Raw genomic sequence first — 22,743 nt, forward strand, 5'->3', positions numbered from 1 at the left:
CTATCTGGAAGCAGGCCCAAGGGTGGCAAACCTGAGTTAGGGGTAAAATCAGCAGCACAGCTGAGGTGCATGTACACCAATGCAAGCAGCATGGGTAACAAACAAGAAGAGCTGGAGGCCATGGTACAGCAGCAGAGCTATGATGTAGTCACCATCACAGAAACGTGGTGGGATGACTCAAATAGCTGGAGCAATGCACTGAATGGCTACAAGCTCTTGAGAAGAGACAGGGAAGGGAGAAGAGGTGGAGAAATAATAGAAAGGGTGGCCCTTTATATTAGGGAGGTTTTTGATGCCATGGGTATTGAAACTAATGACAACAGAGTTGAATGCCTGTGGGTAAGAATTAGGGGGAAGGCCAACAAGGCTGACATCCTACCGGGAGTCTGTTATCATCCACCCAACCAGGAAGAAGAGGTGAGCAACTTATTCTATAGTCAGCTGGAGAATGTTTCAAGATCACCAGCCCTTGTCCTTGTAAGTGACTTCAACCTGCCAGACGTCTGCTGGGAACTTAACACAGCAGAAAAGAAGCAGTCCAGGAAGTTCTCAGAGTGTGTGGAGGATGACTTTTTGTCACAGCTGGTGGGTGAGCCCAGCAGGGGAGGGATTATTTTAGATCTGTTGTTTGCAAATAGAGATGGGCTGGTGGGAGATGTGGTGGTTGGAGGCTGCTTGGGGCACAGTGATCATGAAATTATATATAGAATTCTTGATATTTGGTGAAATCAGGAGGAACAAAAATAAGACTTTTTACTTTGGACTTCTGGAGGGCAGACTTTGGCCTATTTAGGAGATTTATTCAGAGAGTTCCTTAGGAAGCAGCCCTCAAAAACAAAGGAGTCCAAGAAAGGTGGGCATGCTTCAAAACAGAGATCTTGAGGGCACAGGAAGAGACTGTCCCTGAGTGCTGAGGGATGAGCTGATGAGGCAAAATCTGACCTGATGGGCAACGAAGGAATTTAGGAATAAAAAGAGGATGTAGCATCTTTGAAAGGAGTGTCAGGTTTCTCAAGAATTATTTAAGAGGGTTGCTAGGGCATGTAGGAAAAAAATTAGAGAGGCCAAAGCTCAGTTCAACCTTAATTTGGCAAGTTTTGTAAAGGATAAGAAAAACTGTTTTTACAAATACGTTAATGGTAAAAGGAAGGGTAAGACCAGCCTTTGTTCTCTATTGGATGTGGGAAGGAATTTAGTAACTGCAGATGAGGAGAAGGCAGAAGTGCTTAACACCTTCTTTGCCTCAGTCTTTAGTGGGAAGATGGCTTGTCCTCAGGACAGCTGTCCTGCTGGGTTGTCAGGGAGCAGAATGGTCCCCTGTTATCCAGGAGGAGGCAGTCAGAGACCTGCTGAGCTGCTTGGATGTTCATAAATCTATGGGACCAGATGGGATTCACCCCAAGGTGATGAGGGAGGTGCCAGATGAGCTTGTGAAGCTGCTTTCCATCATTTACCAGCAGTCCTGGCTCACTGGTGAGGTTCCAGATGACTGGAACTTTGATGACAGTGGCCTTTGACACTGTCTCCCACAGCACACTCCTGGAAAAGCTGCAGCCCATGGCTTGGACAGGAGTGCTCTGTGCTGGGTTAGGAACTGGCTGGATGGCCGGGCCCAGGGAGTGAATGGGGCTGCATCCAGCTGGGGGCAGTCACCAGTGGTGTCCCTCAGGGGTCTGTGCTGGGGCTCTGTTCAGTATTTTTATTGATGACATGGATGAGGGCATTGAGTTTTTCACTAGTAAATTTGCAGATGTTGCTAAGCTGGGAGCGTGTGTCGATCTGTTGGAAGGGAGGAGGGCTCTGTGGAAAGACCTGGAATGGTTGGATGGATGGGCAGAGTCCAGTGGGATGAAGTTTAATAGGTCCAAGTGCCAAGTCCTGCATTTTGGCCACAACAACCCCTGCAGTGCCACAGGCTGGGGGATGGTGTGGCTGGACAGTGCCCAGGCAGAAAGTGACCTGGGGGTGCTGGGGACAGCAGCTGGACATGAGCCAGCCCTGTGCCCTGGTGGCCAAGAAGGCCAATGGCCCCTGGCCTGTGTCAGGAGCAGTGTGGCCAGCAGGAGCAGGGAGGTCATTCTTCCCCTGTACTCGGCACTGGTGAAGCCACACCTGGAGTTCTGTGTCCAGTTCTGGGCCCCTCAGTTTGGGAAGGACATTGAGACACTTGAGTGCATCCATAGGAGGCAACGAGGCTGGTGAGGGGCTGGGAACACAAACCCTGTGAGGAACGGCTGAGGGAGCTGGGGTTGTTTAGCCTGGAGAAAAGGAGACTCAGAGGTGACCTCATCACTCTCTACAACTCCCTGAAAGGAGGTTGTGGTCAGGTGGGGGTTGGTCTCTTTCTCCAGGCAACAGCTGACAGAACCAGAGGACACAGCCTTAAACTGTGCCAAGGGAAATATAGGTTGGATATTAGGAAAAAGTTTTTTACAGACGGGGTGATGAAGTACTGGAATTTTCTGCCTGGTAAGATGGTGCAGTCACCATCCCTGTATGTGTTTAAACAAAGACTGGATGTGGCACTTGATGCCATGGTTTAGTTGAGGTGTTAGGGCATGGGTTGGACTTGATGATCTTGGAGGTCTCTTCCAACCTGGTCATTCTGTGTGTGATTCAGTGTAAAGCTGCAGAAGCTATTGAGGGACAAGATGTATCAAGTCAGGTTGCAGAGCTGAAAGATATTCAGGTGGCTTTAGATATCACTGAACAAGAGCAATGGCCAGCACTCTGCTTCTATATTGACTCATGAATGGTAGCACATGCTCTGTAGGGGTGGCTTGAGTGGTGGAAAAAGATAAATAGGCAGTGAAAAGATAAACCCATCTGGGCTGCTCAGCTGTGGAAAGACATATGTAGAGAAACTGGCTGTAAAAGCATGTCATATATACACACAAATCCACACACACCAGGAGTGGGGCTGCTGAAGAACATCACAACAGTGCACAGGTGGGTTGGGCTGCCAAGATTAAACTGTCTCAGGTGGACCTGCACTGGCAGCATAAGGGTGAATTATTTCTGGCTCATTGGACCCATGACACCTCAGGTTATCCGGGAAGAGATGCAGCAGTACAGATGCACTCATGAGTGAGGGGTGGACTTCATCATGGACTTTATTTCCCAAGTGATCCCTAACTGTGAAACATGCATTGTGATCCAGCAGACCAAGTAGGTAAAGCCTCTGTGGTATGGGCGAGGACAGTTAAAATATATAAATTTGGAGAGGCCTGGCAGATGGATTCCATAGACCCCTGGTCCAGAGATCACAGTGTTGAGTGGGTACCATGTTCCCTGTCATGCACCAGCATCTGGGAAAGTTGAATGATACAAAGGACTGCTAAAACCACTCTGAAATCAATGGATGGTTGGACCTTCGAACATTGGGATCTGCGTTTAGGAAGGTCCTCTGGTTGGCTAATACCAGAGACTCTACAAATTGAGCTTGCCCTGCCCAATCAAAGCCTTGTAGTGTAGAAGGGGAGAAAAGGATAAAGTCCCCTTGGTGCGTATGACGAATATGTTTGGGAAGTCAGCTTGGATTAGTCCTGTCTCAAGCAAAGGCAAGCCCACCCATGGGAATGTTTTTGTTCAATGACCTGGGTACACTCAGTAGATAACACAGAGGGACTGTGATGAGGGAAACATGATGTGTACCTGGAAGGGGATTTGGTTTTTGAGTGAGAACAGTCTATAGTGTTGAACTGTGTGTGTGCTGTTGTTTGGAATGATACCGGCACTGTGTGCCATACCTACCATGGACAGTGAGTCTGGGCTGCTCCAGATACACTGGTCATGAGCTTGTGATGCCTGACAGCACACCAGCCCTCCTGCCCTGGAAGACATCTAGGACAGACAGAACCCGCAGCCATGGGCTCAGTGAACTCGACAGATATCTTGGAGGGACAGCCATTGACTATGGTACCTAAACCTGTGTGTGTGTGTGTGTATATCTGTTTGTATGTATCTATGTATGTATATAATTGGAAGGTGTATGATTTTTCACGAGGTAGATGAAATAGAATAAGGGGTGAAAAATGTCCTCATTCCAGCCAGGACAGGGTTATTTTTTGCAGTATCCAGGAGGGGAATGGCTAGGACGTAGGGGTTATTCTCTACCACCTCAGATCACTGCTGGGAGTGAGGGAAAGGGAATCTCTTCCAGGGAGAATCACAGAATATGCTGAGTTGGAAGGGATCCACAGTGAGCATTGAGTCCAGCTCCCGGCCCTGACAGGACTATTCCCAAGAGTCATACCATGTGCTGAAAAGGTCCCTTCTGGGTTGGCATAGAGTGATCAGGTATTGTCTGTTGTTGAGGGGTTTCTGTGTGAAATGTTAATTTCTTGTGCCATCTCTTATTGGTATTGTTGCTGTTACTGTTCCTTCTCTTATCTTGCTGGTGTTTCCAGTAAATTGTTCTTATCTCATTCTGTGATCTTTACCTTTTGTGCCTCCAATTCTTCCTTCCAGTGTGCTGCATGGAGAAGGGAAGAGAAAGGGGTGAGTGAATGAGCGGTGTGTGGTTTGGAGAGTCTCAGTGGGAGCATTAAGCTGAGGAGCTTACCCAAACCATGACAATCTCCCTCAGTACTGCACTTCAATCCATGTGTTTTGTATATGCACTTTGCTGGCTTCCAAGGGTTAATATAAAGGTCACCCTGAAATTATCCTCCTGATTGTTGAGGCTAACTCCTAGATTCTTCTTTGGTACTTAGAATAACAGGTGGTAATACTCATAGCAAACCTCAGTGTCCTACAACTTTGCTCTGAATTGGAAATTAAAAGACCAGAAAAGCTGAGCTGCATTGCTCAGGTCAGAACTTCTGTCGGGGACTCTCAAATTGTTACAGAATCACACAGAATCACAGCATGGTTTGGATCAGAAGGGACCTTTGAAGACTGTAGTCCAACCCCCAAAACTGATATTAGTGCTCCTCAGGTAAAGAACAAATTTATGCCCAACTAAACATAATTAAGATGTAATTCAATGTTATTTTGCTATTGTTGCTTTTTTTTTTTCTTCCCCACACAGTTTTTACTGCATTCCATGTGAGACAACTGCAGTATTTTTCTTTGCAGGAAGTTATTTGGGCTCTTCACATGTAGGTCCTAAATCTGAATGCGAGTTTGATATAAAATAATTTCTGTATTTTTCACATGAGGTGTTGCTGTGGACGGCTGATTGGAGAACACCCAGGAATAGAATACAGCTGGCCTGCTTATCAGGCTGGTTCACAGAGTGATGGTGGAGAATGGTGTGTGCAAAAACACACAAAGATGAGTCCAACAGATGCTTTTGGTACAATCAATTTTCAAGATGGAGACCACACTTACCATGCCAAGGTAATAAGTGCTGTGTTTATATGTCTGACTTATTTTTGTAATTTCACCATAAGAAAAGAAAGACAAGGAATGGCAAAAATTGGATTGGATGCATGTCAAATTTCTTGTCTTAAGAGGGCAGGGGAATCTAAAAGTAAACCAGATTAAAATGTGTGTTGAATTTTTATGTTGAACTTCACTGTGATTAGGGATATGCTGTCTGTATTGCTCACATGATTTTTGTGCTACCATGTTAGGGTAGTATAACAGCTCTAATCCTTTACAAGTTCTGCAGGATGTTAATGCTTAGACCTTTGTAATGTGTTGCAGTTTCTTCTCCTGAAGTATTTGAAAGGTGTTTATTTCATCCATTATTTTCCTTTCCAGTATATTAGACTTTCTTATGATAGCAATTTGGATCAGCTGTTGCACCTGATGGTTAAAGAATGGCAGATGGAATTGCCGAAGCTAGTGATTTCTGTTCATGGAGGCATTAAAAATTTCAAGCTCCCCTCAAAAGTCAAGCAGGTTTTCAGCAAAGGGCTGGTGATGGCAGCTGAGTCTACAGGAGCATGGATAATTACAGAAGGCATCAACAGCGGTAGTGTAATTATTTTTCTTTGCGTCACTTTTCCTTTTGGTGTTGTTTTTTCCTCGCATAACAGCATGTACATTTAGGTGAAATAGAGTGAAATTGTTTGAAAATTGGTGATATATTTGTACAAAATGAAGCTGTTTCTGTATAAAGAGCAGTGCATAATTCAAAGAGTGGGATCATGTTTGTTTACTGTTGACAGGCATTCTGAATATTTTAATTAAAGAGAAGAGTGTTCTGCATGTAATAAGAAACATTGCATATAGCCAGAACTTATTTGCAGTAAATTTATCTGCTTCATTAAAATATTTAGGTTCTGTGGACTATGATTAGTATTCTTGAAACAATTTTCAAAGCCCAATTTAAATTTTGTTTTATAATTGATAAAGTTTTTAGTCAGGATAATCCATTAATTGAACTATTAGTAGCTGGAAGTCCATTTAGACGATCCTCAAAAACTCAAGAGAGGTCAGTAAACTGTGGAACTGAAAGTTTTACTTCTTTAGCTATTATTCAATCTGGTGATCTTACGGGAGAACTGTCCTGTGTTGCATTTATATATCTAATGAAGTTTTATGGATGTGAAAAGCACCATTAGCAACATGTAAGAGTATTGCTAATTAGAAATATGTGCTGAATTTGAAGCAGTGGTACATTACACCTGAGCTGTGAAGTGTATATCAAGTATACAACATTGGGCATGATGTTTTGGTTTTGATAGAAACATAACTACAGTATAAATTCAGCGGTGCAAAACCTTTCTCGGTGTCCTGTAGCAGGTCTCTGAATATAGAAGAAAAAATATCATTTGATTATCTGTTTAGGAGTGTGCAGGCATGTGGGGGATGCGCTGAAAGGCCGTGCCTCACCACACCTGAGAAAGATCTGTGCTATTGGCATTCCTCCATGGGGTATCATTGAGAATCAAAGTGATCTCGTTGGAAAAGATGTGAGTTGAATGCATTTTAATAATAAAAGCCTTCATGTCCATGGGATGTTAGAGTTTTCTTGCATACTTGATTTTGTTCTAGATTTACTTCACTAGTTTGATATTTTTTTCACTGTAATAGAAGCTTAGGTTTTCCTCAGCAACAGAATTTTGTGGCAGGTTGAAGCACTGTATTTTGTTTTGTGTATAAAAGAATAGCTTTAAAATACTTCTTACAGGAAATTGCCATTAATTTTTAAAATTTTGTAATTATGTAAGCAACTCTCTTGTGGTTGTAAATTGTGTTTTTCTATATTAAGATTCAGAATGAACAGTCAGGTTAGTAGTGTACACAAATAAGCAATTAATAGGTGTATTATTTTATTCAGAGTCTATTTTATAGTCACAAACTAAGACTTTATATGAGGGCATAATCTACTCAAGTGTCTAAAAGCACTTAAGTAGTAAGGTGCAATCATTCCTCATAAATGTGAGGTCACATATTTTTAATGGGAATACAATCCAGGGAAACTATGCCATGGTGTTCTAGCTGTTGCAAAGAATGTCAGGCACTGACTCTAAGGATTGCAAACCTAATCAGAAGTGTTTTCTGAGGTAGTAATTATGGGCTTGTTGCTGTTAAGAATAAAATGCTAAGAATCAAATGTTTGAGTAGCTCAAAAAGCATGATTGAGAATTTTGAACAGCCACACTGTGATGAAGAAATCCACACAAGTGAGGGAACATAAATGGTCGAATTTTGTTGGTTTCTTTGAGGACATTTTTATTTTGGTTTTCTCAGGTAGTTTGCCTGTACCAGACTCTTGGTAACCCACTCAGCAAGCTGAGTACGCTCAACAGCATGCATTCTCATTTTCTAATGGCAGATGATGGAACAGTAGGCAAGTATGGGAATGAAATGATGCTCAGGAGGAATTTGGAGAAGTACATATCACTTCAAAAAATACACACGAGTGAGTATTGCTGTGGTTAGCTTTGTGACAGAAAAACCTGTTCTAAAAAGATGGGAGGTACTTGACATTTCATGTTACATATTGTACGTCTTGATTTGCCATAGCTGTCACTGAAGTCAAATGTTAATTTGTTAATTAATTGCACATGTCTTGAATTCTAAAACTTAGGAAAATGAAAAAGACAGTAGTTTTATAAAGCATTATGCATTTGGATGAACTTGCATATGGGTTTGTCTGTTGCAGAGGCATCTAAATGACTCTATTTAGTAAATACTGAGCATTTGCTCACTTCACAGTTTTATGTGGTAGCTATTTCACCACTAAAGACTTCCCCATCATTTTGTGAGATAGAAAGATTGTTACATTCAATGGAATCAATTTTTACCATGTTAACTACTTTTGCCCTCATCACTCTGTTGCAAGCCTGTGACCTCCTCAAGTACATCAACAAAGTAGTTGCAAAAGTAAAACCTTTAGCCGATGTTTGACAGACTGCATAACTTCCACCATTTATTTACAGAGTAAATGAGTTATAGTAAAGAAATAACTAAATAAATATTTTTACATAGACAATTATTTCCTTTTATGCACTAGATTGTACAAATTGTTTGTGGAAGTTCACTCTTACCTAGTCATTCAAATCTTGAGGTATGTTAAAAAGACATTAGTATTATGATGTTGATGTTGCTTCTTTTATCTGCTCACAATATTGAATTGACAAACTTAGAAACCAACCCAATTTTTAGCATGTTCTTGTACAGAGCTTCTTACTTGGACTCTTATATTTTCTTACTATGAGCTTTTGCAAGTCAGGCTTTCACTTTTATTTCTATAGCATTGTACTTGAAATTAATTTCTGTTTTTTTTTAAAAATGTGCCCTGCTGCTGTAAGAGTCTCTGAAGAAATTCCTGATTGCTTTTCTGTGTGTGTTGGTAAATATGTGGATATTGAACATGTTTCAAATGCTCTTGCATGTGACAACTATTATAAAGGAAAGAGGGATATTTAGAAGGACGTTTTTTCTTCTTGATGCTTTTTTCGGTAGTTTTTCATGGACCTTTTGAAGAAGTTTTCTAAAATTCTTAAAAGATATAAGTCAAATTACAGATGGTAAAGGCATGATTTCCTCTCCATTGAACCATCTCACTTACTTCTTCCCCAAATGTCAATCAATGCAATAGCAGCACAACCATGTATAAGTATTTATTTCTCATATGTTTTGACTTTTGTGTGTGTGACTGAGATGTGTTTATAACTGGCTAGGTGTGTTTTGCAACAGGAATGGGCCAAGGTGTACCCATAGTGGGGCTGGTGCTGGAGGGAGGCCCCAGTGTGATCCTGATGGTGTGGGAGTATGTCAGGGCCAGCCCGGCTGTCCCGGTGGTGGTCTATGAGGGCACTGGCAGAGCTGCGGATATCCTGGCATTTACCCACAAACACACGGGTGATTCGGGGTGAGTAGTGGCATAATGCTCCTCCTACTTGCTCTGCCATGCTGGCAGGCACCTGCAAACCCCTCTCTCATAATTGCTGAGACAATTTCTAATGTTTCTAGTAATGATGCCTCTCTGGTCTTTTGCTGGCTTTAACTTCTCTGATGGGAGAGCGGAGCTTCTATCTTTCCTGCCTCAAACTACTGCTGAAATAATTATTCTGCCAAATTTATTATGGCTTTTTTGAAGAGGGAAAACTGCATGTAGCTACTCTGAGTTATGAAATTTCTCATCTTTGGTGAGTGACACTCATGGATGACCATGACAAAGAGTATTTGCTATTGTTTCAGCTCAGCCATGTCTCCCGTTATCAATATTCTGTATGTGAGCTTGGATTTGGATTGTGCAAAACTTCTGAGACTAGAGCAGGGGTTCACTGCTGTAGAAGCCTCAGGTTGCAATAGAGAGAAGACTAAGTTTCCTCATTTTTGGCTTTGGGTTACTTGGTGGTAGTCCAGATCAGTCATCCTTGTTAAGGTATCTATGTCACCACCAGTCGAGTCTCGGCTGCAGGCTCTATTGAACCTACCCTGGTGAAAATTTAGCATCCAAACTGGACATAAAAATATATGTTTGTATAGCCAGTTAATAGTATATGTGAAAGTTTTTCAAAGTCAAAGAGCTTTTTAGGTTAAAAAAATGAATTCTAAAGAGGTGCCCTGGGTTCATTGCCATTTAAGAAAATGAACTATTTAATAATTGTTTACTTATTGTCTTTTCTGATTATACTTTTGGATATGTGGTACTTGCCCCTAGTATGTAGTTTGAGGACTTTTTTCTTCGCTTTTCTTCACTTGCTTTTTCCCCTATATTTATGATATTTAAAAAAAATCCTCCCATTAAAAAAAAGGAAAATATGAATGGAAAGGTTAACAGAAAGACAAAAAAGAGAAAAATATGGGAGAGATATGAAGCCTAATGAGCTAATAGTAAGGAATTTCATTTTATGCCTATCTTTCCTTCTTTATTGAAAGAATGAAAAATCATGCCCAGTGATTTTTAGCTCTATTTAATCTATAAAGGATTTTTGCTCTGATGGAAAATCCTTAAACTCCGAAAAATTGTTAAATTACCCATGTTTTGTATTTTCAATAGTAAATATGTATTTCAGAACAAATGTGTTTGTGATTAATAATTTATGTTATAGGATTACTTTGCTTTGTGTTGAAAGAAGGATTAAATCAACAAAGTAGAAAGAAAAAAGAAATTTCTCCTATGTTTCATCTTTTCTGAAGCATCATTTGGGTGGGTAAGAAGTATCTAAAATATAATTGTCATTGCTTGTATGTCTTATTTCCAGGGATCTGAGCCCTCAGGTGAAGAATGAGATCTTAATGATGATTCAGAACATATTTGGATTGGAACAGAAACAGTCCAGTCATCTATTTCATGTTCTGATGGAATGCATGAAACACAGAGAGTCTGTGAGTAGGGTTCATGTGCTGAGTTTAGGAAGTCTTCATTTCCTGTTACCTTTTTTGCTCTTCCTCTGGTGGGTTGGCTTTTGCACAGGTGTTATATCTGATAAAAAGACAACACAAATGTGTCTTTGCCAATTTCTATATTGAGTAGCTCTACAGAGCCTGCTTAGTTAACTTCTGGAGTTTTGGTTTCAGCCATTGTTTATGAAATGAGAGCCTTCCTGATTTTAGTAAAAGACCAAATATCTTTGTTTTCACAAGAAGATCAAGTAACTCCTATATTTTTCTTCTCTAGTAGAGTCTTATTTATAATTTAGAAAGGTTTCCTTCCATTCTTCTACCCACAACAGAATTGTGCTAGAACTTGTCTCTGAAACACCGCTAGTAACTGGAAATCCCCTCCCTCCCTCCAGCTTCTGGCCATGCACTTGAGTAAACCGTATTGGCTGTCACCAATCCCCTTCTTACTTTCCACATGCCTTAGCATAAGTTTCCAGGAGGATCTGCTCCATGACTCTGCTGAAGCTGATTGGACTGTAGTTTGCCAGGTCTCTGTTTTTAGCCTTTTTAAAAATGGTAGTTACATTTCCCCTTTTCCAGTTATTTTGCCAGTCTATCACAACTTTTCAAACATGATGGAGGTCACAGTATATAGGCAAGTAATGATGATTGTACTGATAATTACTAAAATGGAAATAACACAATACATTATTTTGTATTTTTTGTTCTATTTTATTTGAGTGTCTGTTTTCTAGTTGAAAAGCGAGTGAATATCAAAAATGTTACATTTTTACATTTTTCAGGTTTAAAGGTTATTCAAAAGGAAACAGATGTGTAGACTCATACAGTGGGTTTATTCCAGTTTTCCTGGGGTGCCATTGCATTAAAACCAAAATGGTGCATTTTCTGTCTGAAACAAAGCAAAATTGTGTCTGGACCCTTGCGATTGTTTGTTTTGAAATGTGTATGATTTAATCTACCACAGCCCATACAAAGAAGAAATAACTACAGGCTTCTCTGCCTCACCTCAAATAGTATACTTCTGCAATTCTAACAGATAACCGTATTTGATGCGGAGTCAGAAGATGAGCAGGACATTGATTTGGCAATTCTGACAGCACTCTTGAAAGGTATTGAAAAATATGTTTTTATCTGGCATACAGTCTCACTGGCTTATCTTTTCAAAGTAAGGGAGTGACATAAATGTGTGAGAACTGATAGATCCCTTACCTGCCTCCTAGGTACGAATATGTCTGCTTCAGATCAGCTAGATTTGGCATTGGCCTGGAACCAGCTAGATATTGCCAAGAAACACATACTTGTTTATGGACAACACTGGAAGGTACCTGTTCTTTCTCACCGTGTTTTACATTTCATTTTAATGACTAATTTTTCATGATTTGCATTTGTTGAGCTTTAAATAAGGAATAGGTTGATGATTGAACTCAGCCTTCAGTAATCTGCTTTGATTTTTTGATTATCCTCAAAATAGTGAAGTATTCAATGCTTCAGATCACTTTTGTTTTTCTGGAGAAGAGACGACAGCAAAAGGTCCTCTTGGTTTTGCTGTGAGCTTTTCCAGCAGTAGTCACTCTCACTGTAGTTTCAGTGATAATTCTAGATATGTATTTTTCAAGCCTGTGTTGGCAATCAATGGTGGTTAGGGGTGTTTCATTGTAGCTTAGAATATTCTTTTCTCCAAAGACATAAACCCCCAAGGAGTGTTGCATCTGTTTTCCTAGCTCTAGACAGAAATACAGAAATCCCAGTGTAAATCACCAGGCTAAAAACAAAAAAGTAATGTTATTATTTTAGACATTGTTTCTTAGGAAAAGCTGCAATGAAGGAGTTATGATCCAATTATAAGACATGTCTCTGCTCAGCTTAAGGTGTAAAAGAGATGATATGTGAAGTTGATAGCAGAGACTTTTTTTAACAATAAATGTGAGGTATGAGAAGGGGGAGAGACAGAAAGTGCAAGAGAGCGGTTAAACAAAGGATACCACCACGTGGATTCCTGTGGTGTCCTGTTGGTTCCTCTTGACCCTGGTCTTCAGAGGTGAGGGTCCTGAGTTGTTCTTCTGGAGGTACCACTTTTATACAGCTTAAGCCGCAGATACTCACAGGATGTGCTGTTCCCATAAGGGAAATCCCATTCCCAAAACTTGAGTTGGCATGAGGATAAGCACTTCCTTCCTTTCTCACATTTTGCCACAGTGGAAATTTTTGTCCAGATGCTAACCAAACCTTTACCTCCATTAGGCCTGGAATTAGCTCTTTCCTGCTGTGCCATCTGTGCTTTACTCAGGTTCTGTTGTGGTGGCTTTTCTTATCAGGACAGTGTTTAGGGACAGCTAAGTGCATTCTCTAGGTCCTTACAGAAGGCAAGCCATGATTTAGACCTGAATTAGCTACGTGTGTGTGAAGGAACATTCAATTGCAATTAAATCAATTAATTAAATTTAAATTATGGGGTTTACATTTTCACAGGTAATCCAGTATTTAAGTATAATCCTCCATAAGTGAGTTTTTTGTGTGCATAAGATTTTTGTAGATGACAAATATAAAACTCTATGTACCTCAACACATTTTTACCATTCGTTAAAGGAATTAATATTTTCTTTGAGAAATAATATCTCATGGTCCAAGAAGCACTTCCCAGCAGTACTTTTTAATTTCCTGCCAAGAATTATGGAGTTGCTTTTTTTTAAGTCCCAAGGGTGTTTTCTTCTTTAAAATGTAAATTTTGAAAAACAGGCAGTTGTATATGTATCTGAGTGACCATAGCTGGTTGTTTGCCATGAAGACAGACCTGATTTTTTTAATCACTAGCCCATATTTTCTGAGGTGCATAAGATTGAATATATGGAGGACTATGCCTGGGATTTCTACAATTCAACATCCATGAATTAAAGATTGGATATTGGGAAAAAATTATTCATAAGAATCATTATAAACAGTTGGAACAGGCTGCTCAGGGATGTGTTGACTAATCAACCATAGAACTACTTACAAGACATAAATGTTGTACTTAGGGACCGGGTTCAGTGGTGGACTTGTCAGTGTTAGGTTTTCTTACTGACTTGATGATCTAAAGATCTTTTCCCAACTTTTTTCTGACTGCTGAAATTCTAAGAGAGTTCTAGTTTCAGTCTACAAAGTAACAACCTTGCTTCCACTTATTCTGTTGCATTTTTTTTCATGTCAATGTTGTATTTCTGTTCTATTTGTCCTTATAAAATTCTAACAGTATTGATATGCCATACTTTGACAACTTGGGGTTTTTTTAACAATTTGCATATTTCATGTCTACTATCTCTGATGCTGATGTTAAAAGTGCTGATTTCAGCTGTAATTTAGCTCTCTGGAAACTCTTAGGGGAATACCACAGGGTCCTGATAATTTACCACTACCACTTCCTGGAAGGTTTCTATAATATTCTCTACTGATACTTAAATTAGACACAATTCCTCAGATTTTTTCTGCCATAAAGAACAACTTTGATACAGGGCTTTCCCAGCCTGTTCTGTAGTAAGCAGTAAGGCAACAAATTAGTTTGCTATGTGTACAATAGCCTTAAGTGTTTCTTTTATATCTGGTCATCCTTTGTCCTTACAGAGCCACTGGCAGTCCCCCTACTCCCACTGCTCTGCTTCTGATATGTTTGAAAAAAAAGATTAGTGTATCTGTTCATATCTATTTCAGTACAATGTTCAGAACTATTTTGAAAGAAAAGCTGTTGTCAAATAATAACTGTGTTCTCCCCTTCAAGTAAGACTTAAAAATCACATAAAAAACAAGCCTCACATCTCTTGATGCTTTTCCAAGCAAAAATTAGGATAACATGCACTTCTAAGTATTTTTCTTTTCTAAGCAGGGAAAAAACCAAACTAGCTTTTTTGTGCACTAAAAAGAAAAAAAAAAAGGAAGAAAATGTACAAGGATGGTTTTAAAGCTTACCTTTAGCTTAGTTGCTTTCTTAATTAAAGTGAAGCAATCCTCTGACTGTCAGGCATTGCCAGACCTCCAATTGTCAGGGGCTATGGCTCCTGCAGTGTTACTGCAGTTGTGTGTTCAAATTTTGGGTTACATATTTAAAGGAGCAGTTTTGAGGTGATTGCTTGTGGACTCTCATAATATTTCTGTCTATTTAGGTGCTTCAAGGAAACTTACAATTTTGCACGTATCGTGGCCATTTATTTTTAGAACTCTAGTCTTAGAAGTTTAGAAGGTAAAGGTTATAACCAGCTGTGGCTGTGTTTCTGTTTAAATGTCAGCTCTACCTCAAATACCAAGGAATACCATTCTAACAGATACCAAATGGCTGCTGACCTCTTCAGACACACTGCCAGCTCAAAGACTGTTAGAAGAAATTTAATGCAAAAGTGGCCAGTCACTCCCAGATATTTCTGTGAGAAAATCCAGTAATTCAGGATCAGTGCAAAAGTTTTCTTTTTATAACATTTATTGGTAATTTTTTAACATAATTTCTGTCAAAACTTAATATAGACAAGGAATGTACTATTTTCAAGTATTAGCACTAGCATCTGCCCCATTAGTGTTCCTCCAGTCTCCTCATTCTGCTCAACCCACTGCATTTCCTGTGCACATGTGTTCCATAGAAAAGCTTTATATGGATTTATGTGAACCTCATATGTCTCACTCCTTTGCCATTTTGCATGTATAAGCCCTGCTGAGCTCTGTTCAAATGCCATGAGTGGAGTGCTTCCACCATTTGGACACTGCTTGTAGGTAGATCTCTGCTTCATGCTTCCTTTGAGGAAGTTTATTCTAACACACGTTGTCTCTCATATTTGAAAAAAAGTTTGCTTTAAAGAACTTGCAGTTCTATAGAGACTTCTCTATGGTACTTTGAAATAGCTTTTGTCATGTGTCAAAAAAAAAAAAGGCTTCCCTCCATGCCCTGCATTATCATATTTTATCTTCTGAAGTGAATTAGAGAGTAGAGAATGTATTATCAGAGTCCAGTTGTAAAGTTACATTTGTAGAAGTCTCTACAGATGTTTGGTTTATGAAACTGTTTTCTTTTTCCTCTGTTTTTACACAGTTTCCCTCTGTTTTTACACAGAAATTTACTTCAGCATATTTTTCTTTTGTACTTGCACTTTAAATATACATAGAGATAAGTCATTGTGGTGGAAAGATTACAGGAATGTTTTATTTATTTCCAAAAGTAATTTTCTAATGTTTTCCTTCAACTGTGTCCATTTGGAGGTTGGTGCCTTGGAACAGGCAATGCTGGATGCTTTAGTCATGGATCGTGTGGATTTTGTTAAACTATTGATAGAATATGGAGTGAACATGCACCGTTTTCTTACCATATCTCGCTTGGAAGAACTCTACAATACGGTGAGTATTTGAAACCCTGGGATACCACTTTAGATATGAAAGCCTGGAAAGAATACTGTTTTGCTTAAGGGGTATGATGATTAGGCCACGTTTTTATGAAGGATTTTTGAAAAAAACAAAAACCCAAAAACTAAAACCAAAATTAATGTGTTTGATTATTTCTGATTGTAACGTGGGGGTTTGGGAATGGTGTGGCAGGTTGTTATTTTTGATTCACTGTCATGAACTAGATTGAAAAGCTAGATGGAAGCTGATGAGAAATATGTTCAGATTTTAATCTGATAAGAAATACATGCTTACCATGCTGAAAATGATATGTTGCTTATACCAAAGTTATATCAGTCTCTTTCTGGAATAAGTCAAGATTTAAGATGGTAGAGGTGATGCAGATTGGTGTTGAAATCTTTTTGAAAAGTTTTGTTGGTGGACTGGGGAGAGTTTGAATAACAGTAGTTTATCCTGTAGATTTTTAACCTTCCTTCTTATACTGTATTGATTTTCTAGTGTAGAGTGACATGTTTGTTTACTGTCTTTTTTGTTCAAACCACAGAAACAAGGACCATCAAATCTGCTTTTACACCATCTAGTTCGAGATGTGAAACAGGTAATAGACATAGGAAAGGCTGGGGACAAAAATGCTAGGTTAATACTTCAGTGTCCACTGGCAAGCTGCTATTAGATCATACAGGGGAATTTTGGTAATAGAAGTGGCAGCTTCTTTACTACAGTCATATATCTGCTAAATGGTTTCATCTTAATTCCACTGACCCCCTAAGCAACCAACCTACTGCTTCTGAGGCTACTAAGGGTTCCGTATCCTAATTTCAAAGCTGAGCAATTAATGCAGATCAGACTCTCTTTCTCACATTACTAAACTGACATTCTGAAGTGATTATACAAAACACTTAGTGAATTAGTACAATAGTTATGCTCATTGCTTTAAGGTTTTATATTTTTTCCCCAAAGTTAAAGTAGTCTTTCCTTGTTAGAGCAGTAATGAGAAGATACTGTGACAAGAGGTAATATTTGGATGTGCTGCATTGCCTAGGAGAACAGAAGGTGGCAGTGGATGACTACTGCATGGAGCATTGGTTCCATTAGTGACTCAGTAGCAGCCTTGTTATTTAGATACATCATTAATTTTTTCACTGTTCTGTTATCTGTTGTACCTCACAGCACTGCTGAGCCAGGAAGAGATGAGCTGTTCTTTATGGATCTAGACTTCAGCACAGGAGAATCCTAGATCCAAATCTAGACTCAGTGGCTAATTCCTTTCAGAGTGTGATTGCTAAGATAAAATGAAATGGTAAATCTGACTGTTTGCAGAGTTCTGTTGGATTCATGGTATCATTTTGGTAGTGTGGGTGACTTTCATGTCAAAACCTTTTATGGTTCTTTAGATAGATATAGGGTATCCTAGTCTCCATAACAAACTGTTTTCTGTGTTTTTCCCTACTGATAAACATATTCAAGATCTAATTTAAGTTATAAATCTGGAAGATCTATATATTGAAAGGTCTAAATCTTGAAAGAAATATTGAGCTTTTCCAGGCTGAGAAAACTCTTCCTCACTGAAGCGATTTATATGACTGCTTCCCTAATACCCATATATATATATATATATATATATATATATATATATATATATGTCTTTATCTATCTCAGGACACTTTGGAAAAACCCAGTGTGTGATCTAAAGAGAAGCTTTTGGCACTTGATATACAGTAATGGAATTAATGTGAAAAATGTCTCCACAATTCCAAAACTTTCTTTGCTTTTGTGTAAGCTAAATTTGGAATCTGAAAACAGGTCTAAATGCTGAAAAGCCTTTTCCTGAGCTTCTGTAAGTTCACATAAGTGCTTTGTGAATGGGTGTGCAGTCTGATTAAATATAGCAATACTGTAGTTGGAACAGTCAGCACAGTGATGTGACCCTGGATTTCAGAATATTTTCTCTGTTACTGTGACCAGCTTGGATGCTGCTGCATTTGAATGAAGATATGTAGCTGTCTGCTCTGCTGACGTAAAAGATGGGGGTTAATGCAGAGAAGTATCTACAGGCTTAGGTAGTCAAAAATACTTGCCTAACTCTCAGTGACCTGGGGCTGAGTAGCCTTAGCTGACTGTACTGAGGCTTGCTACTGAAGTCAATTGAAAGTCACCCTCAGTCCCACGAAGAAAAAGACTTTTCACAGTCTGAAAGGCATACACTGCTAGGAATACATGGGATCTCTGCTCCCATTTATATACAGGCCCATTTTTCACTTCCACGAGTTGCAGCTCAAGGTTTTTAATAAATAATAATTTAAACAATTATTTAATAAATAATAATTTAAACAATTATTTAAATTTAAACAATAATTTTAAAAATCTGCATCTGTTCTTCAGAGAATTTGTCACAAGCCTTGGGTCTTGGAAGGAGAATGGAGGTAAGATAGGAAATGGTGCTTTAAGCAGAAGAGATAAGATACTCAGAAGGTAGAGCTAGTGCATGTACTGCTGTTGTCCTAGTTGTCAGGACAGTCTTGAGCCTCAACAGGATATTTCCAGTCTGTAGGAATTACTCTGCTTCAGCTTAAATACATGCTTCAGCTACTCCTTCAATTTTAGTTAATCAAAATGCTTAATCATACCTTGCTGGTTTTCTCTTGTTATGAGAATGTTTTTATCCGTACCTCTGCTGCTGGTGCTTGTCCTGAAGAACAGTTACTCTCATTGTTTGATGCAATTGATCTTGTGAACAGAATATGCAATGTGGGTACAATGAACTGCAGGTATCACATTTTCCTCTCTTTTCTAGAAGAATTCCATATGTGTAATGAATGCGTAGTTTCCTGACAGTTGCATATTTTTCCAGACTTTTTGAGTGATTCTTTTGAATGTTGCATGTAACAGCATCATGTAACATTTGTGACATTTGGTGTTTCAGAATAGCCTTTCTTTGGATTACAAGATATCACTGATTGACATTGGACTGGTGATAGAGTACCTCCTTGGTGAAGCGTATCGGAGCAGCTACACAAGGAAGCATTTCCGAATTCTCTACAACAATCTCTACAGAAAACACAAGGTAGCTTCTTCCAAAACACTGGTCACCAAGAAAAGCCAAAATGTGACACCTGAAAATAGCTCAGGTTTTCATCCTGGTTAGTCTGAAGAGCATCATTTAAATGTATGCCGTGCTTATCTGTTTGAGAACTGTGGAGAACTGCAAATAAAAGAGAAAAATCCCCAGGACTAATTAGGTCCTAATAAAGTGGTTGTGAAATGATTTGTTAGTTCAGTAAATTTACCTTTGTGTCCAGTATCTGGGTTTTGTCTATCATCCATCAATAAGGAATGCCAAGATTGTGCCAATATAATCTTCCCTTTTTTGAAGCAGTTACATATTTCCTTTTTGCAGCATGAACCACCTCACAAAAATACTAAATTCCACATGCCTTGAAGTAGATTTAGGGCATGTCAGCATTCTCCCTATGGTTTACCAAAATCAGTCACTTAAAACCAACCTAAACTTAATAAATTATCTGAAAGTCTTTCCCAATATTGCTGAAGGAGCAGATTTATTGCATAAGAATGATCCCCAGGTTTTGGAGTAGAACTGGACTGTTAGATGTGTTAAAAAAAGAGCAACAAAATCCTCTCATCCCCCTGTAGTATTTCCTTGACTAAGAGAACTTCATAATGATCAGGAAAATTGAGAAGAAATAATGAAACCTGTAACTTGGGATGAATAGAAGCAGAGAGACAGAGCTTTCTGTGCCATCAGTTTTTAACACAATGCTTAGAAAAGATGTAAGCAGTTCTAACACTTTTCACTCTCTCCTAATGAAATATGACCTTAACAGGGACAGGTGAAACCACATAATCATATAACTAGGTACTGCTGGGAAGAGCATTAGCGATTCAGCTGTTAATGTTCTTCCCTCTTAGCCAACACTGAACAAAATTTACAGAGATGCTGGATGTGCCATCCTTCATAGGAAATTATTAGCAAAAAGTTCAGAGGGTTCTGTCTTTCAAATGGCTTACAGCACATTTTATAAAGGTCAGCACTCAGAAGAGCTTCCAGACTTGGCGATTCCATTTGTTGCAACCCTGGTTGTTGCAATTTGTGGATGCTATGCATGGAAAATCATTATTTTGAATTCAGATACTCAGAAAAATATATATTTGTTTATTGAGATGTGAAACAGGCCATTTTTTGCCTTGATGGTATAAACTCCAGTGGTAGTTATGGCAATTTTTGACTCACTAGTTTTTGAATAACATCAGTTTCTATATGCATTACTGCAGTCAGCAAGTACCTGCAAATTTTATTTCTAATTTGCATTTCTCTTTTCATGTTTTATGGTTTCCCTTTTGGATACAGAGAGTGGTCTCCAGCTTGCCTCAAAGCCTATCTCATTCCTTTCATCAGAGTAATCAGATGGATAGTGGAATGGGATCCACTGAAAGTACTTTGCATTCTCAGTTCTTCAGAACTGCACAGCCTTACAAATACAAGGTAATATAATTACTTATTCTAGACTTTGTTTAGGACATATCAGGATGATGATAATTTTATTGACAAATTTTAGACATGCTGGTCAAGCTCTTAGTTTTAATAATTCTACTAAATTGCAGTGGAAACAATGCTTTACTGCTCACTGCTTATGAAATACGAGTCTTGCAATTTTATTATTATTGGTCAAATCAAGCTCAGATTCCATGATAGTTTTTTAACTTCCATCCTTTAGTTGCTAAAGGCTTTAATTCACTGAAATGTAATATCACCAAAATTCTGAGTATCAAGCATGTGTGAGAATTCTTCTGAATTTGGAAGGAATAAAGGAGTTATCTGATTTTACTAATGTTTTCTCATGTTTGCTTATTAAAGTGCTAGACTAAGACTGTTAAGAAGAGGTAAATTCAGAGAAAGAATGACAGACAAGCAAAGATTGGCATTCATTCATATCTATCTATCTATCTATCTATCTATCTATCTATCTATCTATCTATCTATCTGACAAAACATAAAGTAAAATTAATTTAAATGGCTGTTTTGGAATTAGTCAGAGCCAAAATGAACCCATGATAGCACTGAGACTTCCTCACTTATATCAGTAAGACTTTTTGTACCTTTACCAAGAAATACCCAGATACAAATGTATAGCAAGTTTACAAGTGGGACAGACAACAAAATAATCTTTATGTATCTAAGGTATTTATTTCAGTCTAGTGTTTACTTTTTCTTCAGTTATAACACATATAAAAAAGAGAGTAAAGCATGGAGTATCATGGGGTTTGGGGGATGCCCAACACTATGGAAAGGCTATGAAAGGCATGGATTCAGAGTAAGGTGTATTTTTCCTTCATTAATGTTACCAGCTTCTTAGCACTGGTAATCTGAATATGGTCCCAGCTGTGGTTTATGCTTAAATGTATATAGCTATCACATAGTTTGCTACTTGTCATTCAGATTTGCATGCGATTTTATTTTCATGAATCTGGGATTTTTTTTTTTTTTTTTCACAAATTTATAGGAAAGATCCAGCCCTTTCCCAAAGTACAAAAAGAAATCAAAAGAGGATATAAACTGCACAGAGAATTATGAGTCAACTGGCTTCATCTACCCCTATAATGACCTCCTGGTGTGGGCAGTACTAATGAAAAGACAGAAGATGGCTATGTTCTTCTGGCAGCATGGAGAGGAAGCCATGGTCAAAGCTGTTGTTGCTTGTAAACTCTACAGAGCAATGGCACATGAAGCTAAACAGAGCAACATGGTGGATGACACTTCAGAAGAACTCAAGAAGTATTCAAAGTATGAGTTCTCCCTTCATTTCAGTTAAAATTCTTTGGTGCTGGGAATGGTTAGATACTGCCCTAATCTGCTAAGAGTTAGTAAAGTTAGTGATGCCATGGATTATGGAGTATAAAAAAGTACTTTCAGATACTCATTATTGATACTATATAATGGATCTGTGTACTGGTGTGCAGTGTGTTAGAGAGTTAAAGGAAAGCTAACTGCATATTACCTAGATGCATATTTGGAAATGCAGGTGAGTAATGTATAGTTCATTATCTGCTAAATGGTCAAGTGAAAGGCTGAAATGTCCCTTGCAGCTTCTATTCCAGTTCAATTTGTTAAAAAGCCATATGGCACATAGCTGTTGCACTGTTCAAATCTGTAACACATAGTTATGAGCAAACCAAAATCAGTGCTTAAAACCTGCTCTGTGCAAGACTAAGTGGAAAGTGAAGAACCTGATTGAATGAAAAGGGAAGTAGACCAAGAATTTTCTTTGAGTTTGTAATTTCCACTTAGTGCTTTCTGGTACCTTTTCTTGTTAGTAATATATTTTCTGCTTTGTAGATTTCGTGCTTAGGATTCAGACGCAATAAAATGTACTTTGCTCTTTTGTGTGCAGCTCCAAATCATAATTTGAAGGAGAGTATGTACCTTCCTTTAAGAATTTTCTCTGCAGAGGTGTTTTAAAGTTAGTCCAAAAGAGCAGACTTTTGCAACTGGCTGCAATGCTTGCTCACAGTGGTGCTGAAATACAAAGAGCTTTGTAGGGTCCATTTTGATCACTGAGATTAGCAACAAAAATAAAAACTGACAAAACAGGATGGCCCTAAACATTGTGGTTAAGA

General features: G+C 38.7%; 1 protein-coding gene across 1 annotated transcript in view; it reads left to right on the forward strand.

The window, feature by feature from the left end:
- TRPM6 (transient receptor potential cation channel subfamily M member 6) overlaps positions 1-22,743 on the forward strand; it is a 93,453-nt gene that overhangs the window by 29,355 nt on the left and 41,355 nt on the right. The window contains exons 5-16 of the mRNA XM_058827188.1: positions 5,163-5,343; positions 5,710-5,923; positions 6,742-6,866; positions 7,648-7,819; positions 9,100-9,274; positions 10,614-10,737; positions 11,792-11,864; positions 11,976-12,076; positions 15,970-16,104; positions 16,655-16,708; positions 19,034-19,195; positions 21,630-21,910. Coding sequence (XP_058683171.1) covers positions 5,163-5,343; positions 5,710-5,923; positions 6,742-6,866; positions 7,648-7,819; positions 9,100-9,274; positions 10,614-10,737; positions 11,792-11,864; positions 11,976-12,076; positions 15,970-16,104; positions 16,655-16,708; positions 19,034-19,195; positions 21,630-21,910 — 1,797 coding nt within the window. The remainder of the gene's footprint in view (positions 1-5,162; positions 5,344-5,709; positions 5,924-6,741; positions 6,867-7,647; positions 7,820-9,099; positions 9,275-10,613; positions 10,738-11,791; positions 11,865-11,975; positions 12,077-15,969; positions 16,105-16,654; positions 16,709-19,033; positions 19,196-21,629; positions 21,911-22,743) is intronic.

The sequence above is a fragment of the Poecile atricapillus genome, chromosome Z (assembly GCF_030490865.1).
Source record: "Poecile atricapillus isolate bPoeAtr1 chromosome Z, bPoeAtr1.hap1, whole genome shotgun sequence".
Lineage (NCBI taxonomy): Eukaryota > Metazoa > Chordata > Aves > Passeriformes > Paridae > Poecile > Poecile atricapillus.